This window comes from Dreissena polymorpha, chromosome 14 (assembly GCF_020536995.1).
Source record: "Dreissena polymorpha isolate Duluth1 chromosome 14, UMN_Dpol_1.0, whole genome shotgun sequence".
Lineage (NCBI taxonomy): Eukaryota > Metazoa > Mollusca > Bivalvia > Myida > Dreissenidae > Dreissena > Dreissena polymorpha.
Genome location: NC_068368.1, coordinates 45450821 through 45468199, shown reverse-complemented (window position 1 = coordinate 45468199; position 17379 = coordinate 45450821). Strand labels below are relative to the sequence as shown.

The 17379-nt window shown below is 36.1% G+C and overlaps 2 protein-coding genes across 4 annotated transcripts in view; both read right to left on the bottom strand.

Moving 5' to 3' along the window:
- LOC127857918 (discoidin domain-containing receptor 2-like) overlaps window positions 1-17379 on the bottom strand; it is a 177549-nt gene that overhangs the window by 82985 nt on the left and 77185 nt on the right. The window lies entirely within an intron of this gene.
- LOC127857922 (uncharacterized) lies at window positions 191-1654 on the bottom strand. 2 transcript variants are annotated; one of them, XM_052394687.1, is made up of 2 exons: window positions 1623-1654; window positions 191-1118 (listed from the first exon to the last, which is right to left on the bottom strand). In XM_052394687.1, exons 1-2 carry the CDS (start codon window positions 1650-1652, stop codon window positions 465-467), a joined length of 684 nt encoding a protein of 227 aa, XP_052250647.1. In that variant the 5' UTR covers window positions 1653-1654; the 3' UTR covers window positions 191-464. The 2 variants fall into 2 exon arrangements, with proteins under 2 accessions (XP_052250647.1, XP_052250646.1); XM_052394686.1 differs by lacking the exon at window positions 1623-1654 and adding an exon at window positions 1278-1315.

Below are 17379 nucleotides of genomic sequence, written 5' to 3'. Positions count from 1 at the left end.
TATATATATATATATATATATATATATATATATATATATATATATATATATATATATATATATATATATATATATATATGCTTAAACGAACTAGAAACAACGCATACATATAATTTGCTTCGCACATAAATTTTGCAGAAAAAACAGTACATGATAGCCAGTATATTGGCTATGAAATAAAACTGCGTGACGTGTTGGAATTTATGGTGTTTGTATACTTTAAATACTTTTACAAAATTGGCATGCATTTCATCAAACATTTTCCATTTATAACATTTACACACTAATAACACATCACAAAAATGTTAAGATTATTTAAACTTGTTGAATTAATGTTTTACAATGCCTACTGTCTATGTATGCTATCCAAGAGAGATATATCATTCTTATTTAAAATGTTCCAGACATAATGAATACAATTGTTCTCGTTATTATCACGTGTTGCAGTCGCATTTATCGACGATTCATGAGTTTGAGGATGGAGTAATCAGAAGTCGCATTGCAATTCGATTAATGATTCCATTGCTTATTGAGTCGGCGGTTGCGGTTACGAAGCTTTTATATGCAACATCGTTTACATTATCATCATCCGTATTATCGTCTTGGACACCACCAATGCCACGTACGGACCAAGGAGATGCGGCATCATACTCACAAAAATTGTTTTTTCTCCGGTGTAATATTCGGAATCGTTTCACGGCAACATGATTCAGAGTCCCCAGTTCTTGTTGGATTGAAATGTATTCCTCTGGTGGAATTGATTTTACACGTGCATCGTTGAAAGAAGCGCAACCGAATTCCAGCTTACTCTCAACTGTACGAGTACATGCAGACAGTGTGCCCACAAGTTCGTGTAATTCCGATGGAAGCAATGCCACGCAGTAGATATTTAAATACTTCAATGATTGAGGTAGCTTTATGTCGATATATGTCCGCAAAAATATTGAAAGCTTTTCAAGCTGTTTAAGCGGTGATAGTGACTGTGCTATCGTCTCTGCATGCTTAACATTCAAATATCCGTGCCGATCACTCAGAATCAGACTCTTGATATTCAGACCATGGAGAGCCTTCCACAGACCGGGACTGTCATCATTCACTTCAATACTAAGCGTGTCCAGGTGAGTAAGCGATAAAAGTGACTGGGACATCGAGTCTGCATTATGTTCTTTTAAATATCCACGCCCACCACTCAGACTCAGACTCTTGATATTCAAACCATGGAGAGCCTTCCACAGACCGGGACTGTCAACATCCACTTCAATACTAAGCGTGTCCAGATGAGTGAGCGATAAAAGTGACTGGGACATCGAGTCTGCATAATTTTCGCTTATATATCTATCCGGACCACCCAGACTCAAATATACGTACCGACCACTCAGACTCAGACTCTTGATATTCAGACCATGGAGAGCCTTCCACAGACCGGGACTGTCAACATCCACTTCAATACTAAGCGTGTCCAGATGAGTGAGCGATAAAAGTGACTGGGACATCGAGTCTACATAGTCTACGCTAAAACCTCCATATAGACCACTCAGACTCAGACTGATGATATTCAGACCACGGAGAGCCTGCCACAGACCGGAATCGTCAAAACCCCCTTTAATACTAAGCGTGTCCAGATGAGTGAGCGATGAAAGTGACTGGGACATCATGTCTGCACAAATTTTTACACTTGTATCCAGACTAAGGCTCTTTATATTCAGACCATGGAGAACCTCCCATAGAACGTCGCACTCTTGAAAATAAGGATCGCTCTTGTATGCTAATGTTTTCTTTAAACACGATAATGTTGCGGAAGGAATAAATGTACGTTGACAACTGACATACGTCAGTTTACACACAGCATTTTGCTCGAGTGTCAGTAATGTGCTGAACAGACTGCGTAGCGAGGTAGACGAACATGTAATACCTTTCAATTCAATCCATTCTATGCAAGGCAGTAGTGGTGGAGGATCTGCACACTTGGCTGGATTTGCACTATTTAGTACAATACACACCGGAAGTGTCGATGAGACCGAACTCGACGAATCTGTAAACATTCACTTACATTTATAACAGTAACGAACATATTAACAACGTTAACAAGTGTAAACGTGGTAATAATTTTGATAAATTTAAAACGTTTGAACCTATTGCCATACAAAAATACAATACATTGGGAAGTATTACTTAATACTTTTACATTTTCAATTGGTGCATAAGTATTATATGCGTGTTGTTTATATTTCTTATTACATTTTCCTTCCCGTGTATATACTTGTAATTGTTTGATCAGTATTTGAAAACGAAGTATCCAACACATATTCGTTTTTAATAAAATAGCATGATCCAAGGGTGGCACCAATATAGATGTTTAACAAACTCTTTATAACGCTTTTGACCCCTATTTATTGTACAATTTCAACTGACATCAAAAGTAAAAGATTTATAATTAATTATTGGAAAGATGGTTACACAATAAATCTGCGCAAACACGTGTCTAATTTAAACATGCAATCAGATCTTCAAAATTATGAATAACATTTGAATATAAATACATATTGAAACTAAAAAAAAAGAAATATACTTTGCATAGATTCTTATCACATTGTAATCGACTAAAATCGATAGATATCAAATCCTCAACATGTCAATCACGTTTAAAGAGGATGTGGTACACGGTTTATACATTTTTACTCTAATATTTTTGATGCTCAGGATTTTGTTTTGATGTTAACTATCATTTATATGGGTATTTATGTATTAGCCAATGTATAATTACGTAGATAACATGGACGGATATAACATATTGTCAGTATATGCTTGTCTTTTGATGCTTTTATTTAAATAAAAAATATTTCTCATATATCCGTCTTTAAACATGTTCAACACACTTTAAATTGTTAAAATGTTTTAAATAGTTGGTTAGCGTTTAAAAACGACTTATTCAACACAAATTATTTTCAAATAAATGTCATTATATAAGGGAGAAACCCATACAGTTTTATCAAAAACGCTTCATAAAAATTACGTCTCCCATAAGTTGAAACATTACAAGCGCAATTGCAAGTAAAATCCTTCCAAATATGATAATTTTGATCATTAGAAACGTGCTCTTAATAAAGGGATCTTTTCACGTTTGGGTAAATTGACAACAATGAAAAAAGTTGTTTCAGATTCGCAAATTTTCGTTTTAGTTATGATATTTGTGAGGAAAACAGTAATACTGAATATTAACCAGGGTCTAATATAGCCATTATATGCATCTTTTGACGATTAAAAAACCTGACAATTATAAATCGTTGCAACGCGAAACGATTGAATAATTTGGAGAGTTCTGCTGTTGTCGTTTAATTTTGTGAAACTACGAAGATTGCTTATATAAAGTATAAAATACGTCTTTCATATATACTTGGCAGGATGACCGAGCGGTCTAATTGGTTTTTTGCTCCAACGACTCCGGGGGTCACTGGTTCGAGCCCTGATGTGGTCTACATTTTTGTCCTTTTTTAATTTTATTCTTGATTTTTTACTGGAGCTGGATCCAATGTTGACATTTATCAATATAAAGCATTTAACTTTAAACTTCAAAACATGCCAAAATCTGTGAAAAGGCCCCTTTAAAAACGAATCGGAAAAAAATAGTTGGCTAATAAAGAATATAGAAACAAAAATAAAAATTGTTAAAATCTTCATAATAGAAAAATAATTTGAATAAATTCGTATCGCGTGGAAATAAAATAACAGCGTATATATAAAGCCTAACAAGTGCATCACGCAGCCATAAACGTAGTTAACAAAATGTACTTTTTTTTCAGTGTTCAGTATTACTGTTACCTCAAAATATCATAACTTAAACTAACATTTGCGAATATGACACAATTTTTATAATTTTGTCATTAAAAAAACGTAAGGCCCCTTTAATATTACCCTTTTTATTTTGAACTATGAACCTATTTTTTACGTCAAGTAGCATAGTTTCAAATATTGGCACAATAATTTAGTACATAGGGACACATGTTTTGAAACTGTTTTATACAGATTGGAAAATAAGATTTGATAATAGCGCATTCATAGCGCATTAACAATGTGTCACTATGACCATATACGAAAATCCGCATTGCTTCCTGGCGATCATGTTTTCAAAAGGGACCAAACAATGTTTAACTCGGAAGAGATACTATAACACAAATGTTCTAAACAAGTATCTTAAAACATAAGACGAAAATGAGGCTTCTAGAGTATCATTTTTAAATTATAGCAAATTGATGAAATTGCCCAACCCCCGGTCGGCCATGTTTTCGTTCGACAAACACACACCATTTTGGAAACTGAATGGAGACGTCATTACAACAAATGTTCTTACCAAGATTCATAAAGGTTCGACTTTAAATGTGATTTCGAGAGTGTTTATAAGCCGTTTGTATAATTTGACATAGTGATCTAATGTTTGCCTACACGTGATCCAGTTTCCAACTCGGCCAACATATTTTTGAGACAAACGTGTTGACCAGGATTCATGAAGTTTTTGTCCAAAAGTGTGAACAATTTAATATTGACGACGGATGAAGCACGGCGCAGGACGAACGACGGACAAAAGGCAAGTACAATAGCTCACTATGGGCACGTTATACTAAGGTGAGCTGAATAATACCTTAACTGTCACCCTAACATATATTCACTTTCAATAACTTCTGTTGGTACGCGAGAGTACAAAAACAAGAACCGGTCATAAAATGAAATGAAGGTTGAGCGATGCAACAATGCGTAATTACCTAGAGAGGTCTTGACATGAATAACACGATCATGCATTAAAATAAGTCGACTGCTCTCTTAAATTCGTTTCGCGATCTCGCCCTTATTTATCAAAAGTTTAAAATGGCAAACCAACAGCAACAAAAAATATCAATGTTTTGCAATGTATCTCGCGGTCTCGAATCGTATTACATTAACCACTAACCGTAATCTTGCGATCTTCCATCTTATGTTCGCATTCACAAATCGCATTTTCAATCCCTCGAATATATTTTAGCGCACACGATTGTGTTTAATGATTGTGTTTGACAAAATATTGCTTAAATACGATATGAACACAAGAAAACCCAATGCGAATTTGCGAAATGAAATATCACGGTTTCGCATCGTGTTTTCGTTCTTTTCGCATTTACATCGGTCGAGATTTCGTGCTCTTAATGAGAACACGATATTACAAGCACGATTCTAGATTAAGAAAGATATTACAAAATCCCGCATTGTAATCTGGCCAACACACATCAACTTCTAAAAATAGGAGGTCGGCATAATCCAGATTCCGTTTCATACCAATAATCATAGGAATCAACTCACCGATCACGTAGAACAATTAAAAAAGCCCGTAATTGTATTATGCTCATTCGTTTTCAGAGATGCAAAACATCAACGAATGGTAGTAAAGGACCAGCGTAAATTTTTAACAAGAAGGAACCATTAATATAATTACATGTTTCATCGAAAGTGTACACCTTATAAGAAACTTAAGTATTTTTTACACTATGCAGTAGTAACGGTGAATGTGCATTTGTAACGGATATGAAACACATTTATTTTATATCCTGTTCCATCGCTAGCTTACATATGATAAAAACGGACGTATTTTTAACAATATGTCGGGCTTTGCACATGTTTTTTTAACGTCCCTTGTCATTATGGGTGGGTTAGGTGCCCACTGCTTACGTTGATATTTTTCACAATAAGCATGTTAAATGACGTTATTTGGTTCGTAATAACATTTAAATAAACCAGCTATTAAGTTATTGAAACGATACGTTGTTACTGCGTTCCGACCTTTCCACTATACATGCACTCACAATACTTTGTAGAAGTTACTGTCATTCACATGTTTAATAAATAGGCAATTCATTCGTAGAATGGTCCGTTTCTTCGCTAGTGTAAACTGAGGTAATTTTAACATATCGCACTAGTTACTGTAAATGCTAACACAAACAAGAGGGCCATGATGGCCCTGTATCGCTCCACTGTTTTTTATGCGACAAAAAACGCGCAATGCGCATGGGTTGAAATGTACTCAAGCATGTGACTTTCTCTGTCTATCCCTCGTCCCACTGGGCACCTAAAGTTGGAAGGGTGAGCATTTTTATATATGGAAAAAGTTACTACCGTGTTAACTAAACAGACTAAAAAGCCCGGAAATTGTTCATTTGAAGCACAGTCCCATTGCTTATAACGTAGGTACATTTATCTCTCCAAAAGACATTGTCGTTCTTTCTATTTCACATATTTTTAGATGATCAAGATCAAATATACGCATTTGATTTGAAACAGATTCACAAGACCCGGAGGAATCAAAATGCCTTAACCCTTTACCAAACGACACCTTTTGGACTTTCCCAATTTGAAAAAGGTTGCAGATTACAATTAAATTGTAATGGAATATTAAGGAAATAATCAGGTAGGGTAGGAATAATTGTGATAAAAGGAGAAATTGCTCATCTTGAGCAATTTCTCATTTTATCATAATTATTTATAAAGTCGTCAACTATAAACCCGTAAAATCCTGTTGGTGTTTGGTAAAGGGTTAATAATCTCTGGTTCCTTCTTAGAGCCTTTCACACATTTATAACAAATACAATAGTAGCATCTTTCTTTGTAAAGAATCATCTCAAACAAGGGCTGTTTGTAAAACATGCATGCCCCCCCCATACGGGCTGTCAGTTGTAGTGGCAGCCATTGAGTGAATACGTATTTTGGCACTGTGACCACGACCTTTGACCTAGTGACCTGAAAATCAATAGGGGTCCATCTGTGAGTCATGATTAATGTACCTATGAAGTTTCATGATCCTAGGCGTAAGCTTTCTTTAGTTTTCATCCGGAAACCATTTTACTCTGTGAAGTCACCGTGACCTTGACCTTTGACCTAGTGACCTGAAAGTCAATAGGGGTCATCTGCGAGTCATGATAAATGTACCTATGAAGTTTCATGATCCTAGGCGTAAGCGTTCTTGAGTTATAGTCCGGAAACCATTTTTTAAGTTGGGTCACCGTGACCTTTGACCTAGTGACCTGAAAATCAATAGGGGTAATCTGCGAGTCATGATCCATGTACCTATGAAGTTTCATGATCCTAGGAATAAGCGTTCTTGAGTTATCATCCAGAAAACATTTTACTATTTCGGGTCACAGTGACCTCAACCTTTCACCTGAGAATCAGTAGGGGTCATCTACGAATCATGATCAATGCACCTATGAAGTTTCATGATCCTAGGCATAAAACGTTATTGAGTTATCATCCGGAAACCATTTTACTATTTCCGGTCACCGTGACCTTGACCTTTGATCAATTGACCTGAAAATCAATAGGGGTCATCTGCGAGTCATGATCAATGTACCTATGAAGTTTCATGATCATAGGCATAAGCGTTCTTGAGTTATCATCCGAAAAACATTTTACTATTTCGGGTCACCGTGACCTTGACCATTGACCTAGTGACCTCAAAATCAACAGGGGTCATCTGCGAGTCATTATCAATGTACCTTTGAAGTGTCATGATCCTAGGCCAAAGCGTTCTTGAGTTATCATCCAAAAACCATCTGGTGGACGGACATACGGACGACGGACGGACCGACATGTGCAAAACAATAAACACCCTCTTCTTCGAAGAGGGGCATAGATATAATTAACAACCCACACGTCCCTAAGACCAACAGGCCTGAGAATTTATGATAATCTAAAGAGTATTTCTTATATTTATAAATGTATTTAATTAAGTAATACATTTGACTTCTAAGATCAATTCATAATTTATATTAAGAAAATTATAAAATGATCAGAAATTTATATGGATCGTTGAGCAATTGACAATCATATCTCCACAATTCATGAGTCACAATTCACAAATGGAACAATGAATCCTTTGTTATTAAAAAGCAAAATATACGATAGTTAAGAACATTGCACTTCATTAATTCCAACACCTCTTGGCTACAAAGTTTGAGTTTACAATGCAGTATCATATATTGACTTTTCTGGAAACAATTATGTTCGTGGAAGTTGTGTTTTAAAATCAATAAGATGTTATTAAACTGGTTTAAACACTACAAAAAGACATTAAATAAACATGTCATCCGATTTTTTTTATCCGGATATATGGTCACTTTTGACATATTTAAATAAATCCCGACTTTTTTCAGTTTATAAGAAAAACATTCAGAACAAATGTTCTTACTTCAATTCCTTTGAAAGCAGTCACCATCTGATCTAAAATGGAACTAAATGACAGGGTTTTATCTCATGTTTACAAGATGTTGTTGTTGTTGTTGGTCACAGCCACACGGCCGCAGTAATCTCCCCTGGTAAACGTCATATGTTCCTTTTTGTGACCTCCCGGGACAGGGTCAAATTTGAGCCCTGGGGAATAATTTGAACAAATTTGGTAGAGAACTATTAGATATCACAACATACAAAATTTCGTAGCCCTAGGCTCTATAATTAAGAACAAGAAAATTTTTGAAGTTTGCACAAAATAGGCCTTATTTAAGCATATGTTCATTTTTGTGACCCATGGGCCCTGGGCAAGGTCAAATTTGTTCCCAGAGGCATAATTTGAAAAAACTAAGTAGAGAACTATTAGATGTCACTAGCTACCAAATTTGATAGAAATAGGCCCAATGGTTATGGACAAGAATACTTTTATAGTTTGCACAATATGGGCCCAATATAAGCACATGTTAAATTTTGTGACCCCATGGGGTAGGGTCAAATTTGATCCCAGGGGCTTAATTTGAACAAACTTGGTAGAGGACTATAAGATGTCATTACATACCAAATTTGGTAGCCCTATGCCATACGGTTATGGACTAGAAGATTTTTAAAGTTTGCACAAAATAGGACTTATATAAGCAAATTTTCGATTTTTAGACCCCCCAGGGCGGGGTCAAATTTGACCCCGGGGGCATAATTTGAACAAACTTGGTAGAGGACTATTAGATGTCACTACATACCAAATTTGGTAGCCCTAGGCCCAATGGTTATGGACAAGAAGATTTTTTAAGTTTTCACAAAATAAGCCTAATATAAGCAAATTTTCAATTTTTTGACCCCCCGGGGCGGAGTCAAATTTGACCCCAGGGGCTTAATTTGAACAAACTTGGTAGAGGACAATAAGATGTCACTACATACCAAATTTGGTAGCCCTTGGCCAAATGGTTATGGAGAAGAAGATTTTTAAAGTTTTCACAAAATAGGCCTTTTATAAGCAAATGTTCAATTTTTTGACCCCCGGGGCAGGGTCAAATGTGACCCAATGTGCATAATTTGAACAAACTTGGTAGAAGACTATAAGATGTCACTACATAGCAAATTTGGTCGCCCTAAGCCCAATGGTTATGGACAAGAAGATTTTTAAAGTTTGCACAAAATAGGCCCCATAAAAGCAAATTTTCAATTTTTTAACCCCCCGGGGCAGGTTCAAATTTGACCCCGGGGGCATAGTTTGAACAAACTTGGTAGAAAACTATAAGATGTCACTACATAGCAAAATGGTAGCCCTAGGCCCAATGGTTATGGACAAGAAGATTTTTAAAGTTTGCACAAAATAGGCCTTATATAGCAAATTTTCAATTTTGTGACCCCCGGGGCAGGGTCAAATTTGACCCCAGGCGCATAATTTGAACAAACTTGGTAGAGGACGATAAGATGTCACTACATACCAAATTTGGTAGCCCTACGCCATACGAATATGGACAAGAAGATTTTTAAAGTTTGCACAAAATAGGCCTTATAAAAGCAAATTTTCAATTTTTTAACCCCCCGCCCCGGGGCAGGTTCAAATTTGACCCCGGGGGCATAGTTTGAACAAACTTGGTAGAAAACTATAAGATGTCACTACATAGCAAAATGGTAGCCCTAGGCCCAATGGTTATGGACAAGAAGATTTTTAAAGTTTGCACAAAATAGGTCTTATATAAGCAAATTTTCAATTTTTTGACAACCCGGGGCATGTTCAAATTTGACCCCAGGGGCATAATTTGAACAAGCTTAGTAGAGGACTATAAGATGTCACTACATACCAAGTTTGGCAGCCCTAGGCCCAATGGTTCTTGACAAGAAGATTTATAAAGTTTGCACGAAATAGGCCTTATATAAGTAAATTTTCAATTTTTTGACCCCCAGGGGCAAGGCAAATTTGACCCCAGGGGCATAATTTGAACGAATTTGAAAAAGGTTCACCACAGGAACATTCCTGAGAAATTTCATCAGAATGGGACCAGTAGTTTATGAGAAGAAGATGTCTAAGGAAAAAGTTAACGCACGGACGCACGCACGACAGACACAGGACCATGACATAAGCCCCGCTGGCCTTTGGCCAGTGGAGCTAATAACCAACAATAAAGTGTGTTAGTTCTTTAGACAATTTAATTTCCAACTTTAAGGTGGGCGTACTGACGGATTGAATTATGTAGTTTTATCACAGAATTACTCCCAATATGGATTTTATCGTACCCAACATGACACAAAACACTTTGATTTAAGGCTGAGAGACACCTCTTAATCGAACAATAAATTTTAAATAGATATATATTGATTATATCCAAAATAAATTAATCAAAACACATCCCAATAAATCAGATTAGTATGTTATTGTATTTTGAATCATATATTGAAATTACATTTATTATGGCGGTTAATTACGCGTGTAAAACATATATCTACACTGATAACTGAAAATTTGAATCTTTTCGTATAAAGAAATAACGATTTTTACATAAATTTACTTTAAATAAAATAAGAATCTCCATGTTTCCAAATATTCTTGCTAACGAAACCCAACTGTATCACTTTGTCCTATTTTTGCAAGAATCGGGAAAGACGGACGTATTAAATGACTCCCGGAACGATGTGTATATTTGTTTTCTTTAACATCACAAACCTAATTTTTAACAAAAAAAACAAATTCGACATCAACACTAACAAGGTAACTCTGGATTTCGGATCAAATAGTGCTGTACCAAGGTGCAGGATCACGTGACTTTATGGGGTTTACAAATCGATGTTAATGGATGTTGACACACCGGTACGTGGTGCTTTGTTCAAATAACTTTTTAAAACTATTTTTCATAAGCATTTAAACCTGTGCATTAATTGCAGTTTGTATACGGCTAATGGTTATGTGAAAACCATCATAATTACTTTATTTACTTAGCCTGTGTTCTTGGCAAAAATTCGATGTAATCAGCCATTCATATACACGGTAATGCTGCACGCAACGTGAAATGTTGGCATCAAATTCATACATTTTCAATAATAAATTCTTAAATCTTAAAGGGACCTTGCCACGTTTTGGTAATTTGACACAATTAAAAACAATCCGATTCGCAAATTCTCGTTGTAGTTATGATATTGGTGAGTAAACAGTAATTATGTACATTTACCATGCTTTAAATATCCATAATATGCATGTTATCGTTATGTTTTGTGAAACTACGAGGGTTGCTTATATAAAGAATAAAATACAACATTCTTTGTATGATCACGAATTGCCGAGTGGTCTAATAGTTGGACTTTTATTCCATGGGTCAGTGGTTCGATTCCAGCGGAGGGAGATTTTTTTTTTCTTTTATTCTTGTTTTTTTACTGAAGCTTTTTAGATCCAATGATTACATTAATCAATAAAACATTAAACACCAAATTTCGATACATATCAACATCTGTGAAAACCACATTAAGATAACGGCACAAACTGCAATGAAGACTGCACGAAAAGTAGTAAAAACACGTATCTCTAAAAGTATCATTATGCAAGCGCAATGGTGTCTATGATCAAAAGTTTCAAAAGCACGGTGTGTATTTCCAGAAACATAATGGTCAAAACAAGAAATAAGTAATTGCTCCAGTTCAGGAAAATGCATTTGACATCATTTACGTGATACGGGATATTATTATTGATTCCACTTTATGTATACCGATCATAGCACGTTATTATGCATGTATAGATTAGCTTTATGAACTATTGATGTTAATAGCATAACAAAACTAAACACTCTGATATAAATTTCAATTATATTTTTATTGATTTTTCATTTTTGAGATATAAAAAAACTTGATCGAAAACCTACTATGTTGTTTTGTTGTATATATTACCTTGCAAGTGTATGCCGCTTCCAGAAAGTACCAAATCTTTCAGATTGAGGCACGATGACAGGTCAAATTCAACCTGCGATGTTGGCTCGCTATGTGTAGATGAACTATGTATGGGATGATCGGTTTCGTCGTCTACATGTATTTCCAAAGCCAGAGCATTGGACTTGTTTTCTCTCCATATGTTGTTAATGCCCATTAAGTTGTTCCCAACGATAAAAAAGTGACTGAGTCTGAGGAGAATGCCAGTTTGGTCATTTGAAACAGCCTCTGTGTATCCTGCCTCTATAATGCTTTGAAACGAATCGTATTTATATAAAAATATGCTCCTATGAATCATATTAATAGTATCATGTTCATTCATAATGCCAGATAGCTTATTGGCAGCCGATATGTTCAGTCCACATAGGAATATGAACACCTGAGATATGTCGAGATAGGCATCCGAATGACGTCCAAGATATCCGATAATGACGTCATCAATCAAATGTGCATTGTGGGCAATATGATAAGCAGCCAGGAATTCCTGCATGCTTTTGTGGATAAATGAGATGGACGAATTAAAAGCTCTTTTGGTTTTCCGTTTTGATATCAGTCCCGCTTTGAGAGCAAACTCTTGTTCAGATGGTGTAAGATGGTTTGACAATTCCTGATCGTTGAATACAATAGACTTTTCCTTTTCAGGAGAAAACAAAAGATGGAAAGCAGCTTTTGAAATGACATCTACGTTTTGAATGACAGGCCGAAGGTAACTTGTTCTTGAAAAACACATCACACGAGGAGGGTTAAAATCGTTAAAAAAGCCAGTTGTATCGTTCGCCTTCTTACACAGGCTTTCAAGAAAAGTAGTATACAATGCACACAATGAAGATCCGTTCAAATGTTCCTCCTCCTCCATAGTGTCCACCCACGTGCAAATAACAAGTGTGTACAACATCGGTGAATTTGATAACCAGGTCAGCCGACGCTTCTCTATGAAGCTCCTAATTGCCATCGCGGTAAACATAGGAATAATCTTGCTCTTGTCAAGTATGCACCGCAGTACTCTTGTACAAAATGTATATGAATCGCTAATACCCTCGATCTCTACGAGGATGTCGATCCGTGAATTCTTGATACGCTCATCAGCAAGTTTCCATGGTCGAGAAGTTGTAAGAACCGCACACTTGTCCTTTGGAAATCCCGCCATAGAAGGTTCAGCAAGGTTACTACCGTCAGGAGCCACCCATTCATCTAGACCATCACGTATTACAAGGCATATTTCCGTCTCTATTATTCTGAGTAAAAGAGTGTACATGACATCACGTTTTTCATCAGAATACATTGTGTCGATGATTTGTTGCTTTATCATATGCGTTACTTCGGTCTGACCTCTTGATTCTCCCAACGAGAGGAAAAAAATGAACTGGAAATTTTGAATGATTAACACGTCATCAAACGATGCATTTTTGTTGGGAGCTGCCGTTGAAGGCCGATTTTCGTTGCACCAATCATGAACTAACTTGGCTGCAAACGTTGACTTGCCGCTGCCGGGCTCGCCTTGTACGTATACACGTCGATTTGACTTTGTGTCGTCTGTGTAAAAGAGTTCCTTGTATGTCAGTACTATGTCCTTTTTAACACGTTTCCCATCACTTGCTATATCAAAACGGTGCATTTTCGGCGTTGCATATATATCGGTTATACGTTTATCAAGACTCTGATCCAATACTGAAAGAGGCACATTGCTCGAAGTGTCATTGTAATGTTCCACCAAACGACGGCGAAAATCTGTAATGATAATGAAACAATGCCTTACATCAATACCAAAAAAAGTACGCCATTTTAATTTATTGCAAAACACGAAAGTGAAACTCGCAAACAAAGTCGCTCGCTACAGTCAAAGCATTTAACAACTGGTTAGATAATTAACATAAAGGACGCTACTGTAAATTAGCACGTATCTATATCAAAATAACAATAATGTTACCCATAAACAAATACTGGTGCGATCTATGTACACAAGACTTGATATTTACGATTTGGTTGCTGACACTGATTTTAAAAGAAAGTGTAATGAATACGCATGGTCCATGCTCTATTTTGCTGTTAATACTGTTAATGATGCATCCACTGAAGTGATATACATACAATATGTAACTATAAAGCTTTGTTATACGGTATACATGAAGAGACTTAAAGGGGTCTTTTCACAGATTTTGATATGTATTGAAGTTTGTCATTAAAATGCTTTATTTGGATAAATGAAAACATTGGATCTAAAATGCTCCAGTAAAACCAAGAATAAAATTAAAAACAGAACAAAGTAACCCTCAACTGGGCTTGAACCACTGACCGCTGAAGTAAAAGTCTATCGCTTTTACCACTCGGCCATCCGTGTTCATACAATGAGTGATGTATATAATACCTTATATAAGCAGTCCTCGTTGTATCACAAAATATAACGACAACAACAGCACTCTCCAAATTATTAAATAGTTTCGCGTTGCAACGCTTTATAATTTTCCGGTGTTTACATCGTAAGAAGATACATATAATTGATATTTTAGAGAATGGTAAATGTTCAGTATTACTGTTTTCCCACAAATATTACTGGAATGACAATTTGCGAATTTGAAACATATGTTATTTTGTCAATTTACCAAAACGTGAAAATGCCCCTTTAACTAATTAAACAAATACAGAAATCAATGTACATCCGTGTTCATGTTATTTAATTTAGCCGTGTCCATTAAGTAGACTACTAAACGAATAACAATACCATTTTAGATATTTTTTTAACTGTTTGTTTCCCACATTAGTCTTATGCTATGCTGTAAAGTTTGTAGTAAAATAGTGCTTATATCCATCTTCATCGATTTTTAACTGTTTTAGCTTAAATTTGGAACAGCAATTCTGTTTCCTCTTTACTGCTTCACAACATAAGTTTGTCAAATGTTGCGTAATTAATTACTAGTTTGTTTGGAGATGTACTTGTTCAACATGGTATCTATAACTTGCTGATTATAAAAAAAGATGGAAATGTTTTAAGCAATTGATTATATACAAGCAAATTCGTTGAATTGATATCCGCCGCAAATAAATTGTGTTTATTATTCTTGTGCAAAGCAATTTTTCCCATGGATTTCTACACACACATGAAGCTTCGTGTTGACATGTTGTATCGTATCTGAGATATAGCCCTGAAAACTGCCATCACACTAAAACAACAAATGGCATTAACTCTTAATTAAGAAAGTGAAGGGTAATGTTTTTTTTAAGCATGGCACTTCTCCTTATTAATATCAATACACCTATGAAGTTTCATGTTGAATTCCTGCATGATATCTGAGATATAGCCCTGAAAATGTACAAAAGGGCAATTACTCTTAATAAAGAAATGTATGGATATGGTTGTTGTACAGGACATTTCGCCGCATTGATATCTATACACCTATGAAGTTTCATGTTCACATCTTATATAGTTTCTGAGATATAGACCTAAATACAGACGGACGGACTGACAGACGGACGGACAGGGCCAATTCTTTATCCCTCCGCCTGTGGCGGGGGATAATTAAGAACATCTTTCAGAACGAGTGTTTATTGATAACAGTTTACAAAGAGAGTTTAATATCACATATATCTAAAATATGGCCATTGCGTCATATAAAATATATGTGCGAATCAATTAAAGAGACGCATTTAAGATGAACTAGCTTGTATGAGGCTATGATTCTTTTGCTTTTGTATGAGCATTACAATACATACACACGACGAATGGTGATTTATTGCTTTACATCTGCTGAGACGAGTTAAAGGGAACACGAAATTGCGGGACTTTATTCTGTACACTTGTTATGATATATCCAATAACTGTGATTATTTTTTTATTTATAATATGCTTCTAAAGCAACATAAGATGTTTTAAAGTGCTGCCAGTAGTAGACAGGCATACATGTGAATTGGAATTTAATATGTATAAGCCTGCTAAGTAATAGATCAGATATAAAAGAATTGGTCAGTAACCTGAAAGATACTGGGTAGTTGCCATTGAGTATATGGTATAGTACAACATATATAGTTATGTCACACGCACCCCTTAATCTTATAATCGTATGTACTAAACTGTACTGTTTTAAATGAAAATAAGCGTTATGGGCTTTGAAAAATGCCTAAAATGAAGACTCCAAAACATATTTTTAGTTTTATATGGATATGATTTGTAAAGATCCAGTTCCAATGGACTACCCATTGTTGTTGCAAGAATAGGTACTTGCACGCATAAACATAACTCTAAAATTCAAAGTATTAGAAGCGGCATCGCTGTGCTAAATGAGCCGTCAGAGTTTTCAGCTTTGGTATGTTTAACATGCGTTTTAAATGTCTACAACATATGTGAAGTAGTTACAGGGATGCCCAATGTTTGAACGCAGACGTAAGTTTTAACCCCCCCCCCATCGGGTAGAGATAGTACTTTTTCGCTTTGCAGCAGCTCCCAAGAGAGGGCTGGTACACCTGGTTCTCACCTGACACTCAAATCTCACTTCTGATTCCGAGACCTTGACACAACCACACCATGGTTACCGCTTCTGCTGACCAACAAACAAAAAGGGTCGACTGGCACATTTTCTATGAACAGATGCAATTTCTTCGACAGAAAATTTGCGCCGCCAAGATTTATTCAAGCCTTTGGAAAGAAAATGAAGAAACCAAAAATACAGAATACAAAGCGGGCTCGGTCGGGGATTGGAATAACCATGATCGCGCACTCCACTGTGTGTCCCCAGGGTGGATACGACAAGTAGGATTATAAAGTTTACCAAGAGATCAAGATAGCAGCAAAGGGACCAATCATACACACGTGAAACGTAAGAACACTCCTTGCATGCGGATAAATCCACATACATAAGCATGAGCTGAAGCACTACCGCTTGGAAATGTTCTTACTAGCCGAGGCCAGGTGGCAAGGCTTCGGAAAAACAGCAACGGACGAACGACACAAGTTATGGATCATCGGAGAGAATTCCACACATCGGGTTGCTTACATCGTTAGGAAGGAGGTAGCCAAGAGCATCATCAGTTGCATCCCATTCTCAAGGAGACTCATCTCCATTTGTATCTCAGCTGGACCTCTAAACATCAGCATCATCAAGGTCTACGTACCGATATCAGTCTACGACAACGAGGAGAATACATATACTATCTGCATAGATGTTGCACACTAAACTTAACCCTAGCATTTGACCAACGCCTGCAGACCAATCAGTACATATTAAAAGC

Bases quoted from the DNA above. Each gene is read 5' to 3' on its own strand.
- LOC127857922 (XM_052394687.1), bottom strand. From the start codon at position 1,652: ATGTCCCAGTCACTTTCATCGCTCACTCAT. The intron at 1,119-1,622 runs CTGGACACGCTT...TCGCTTACTCAC, and splicing joins CACTTTCATCGCTCACTCAT to CTGGACACGCTTAGTATTGA.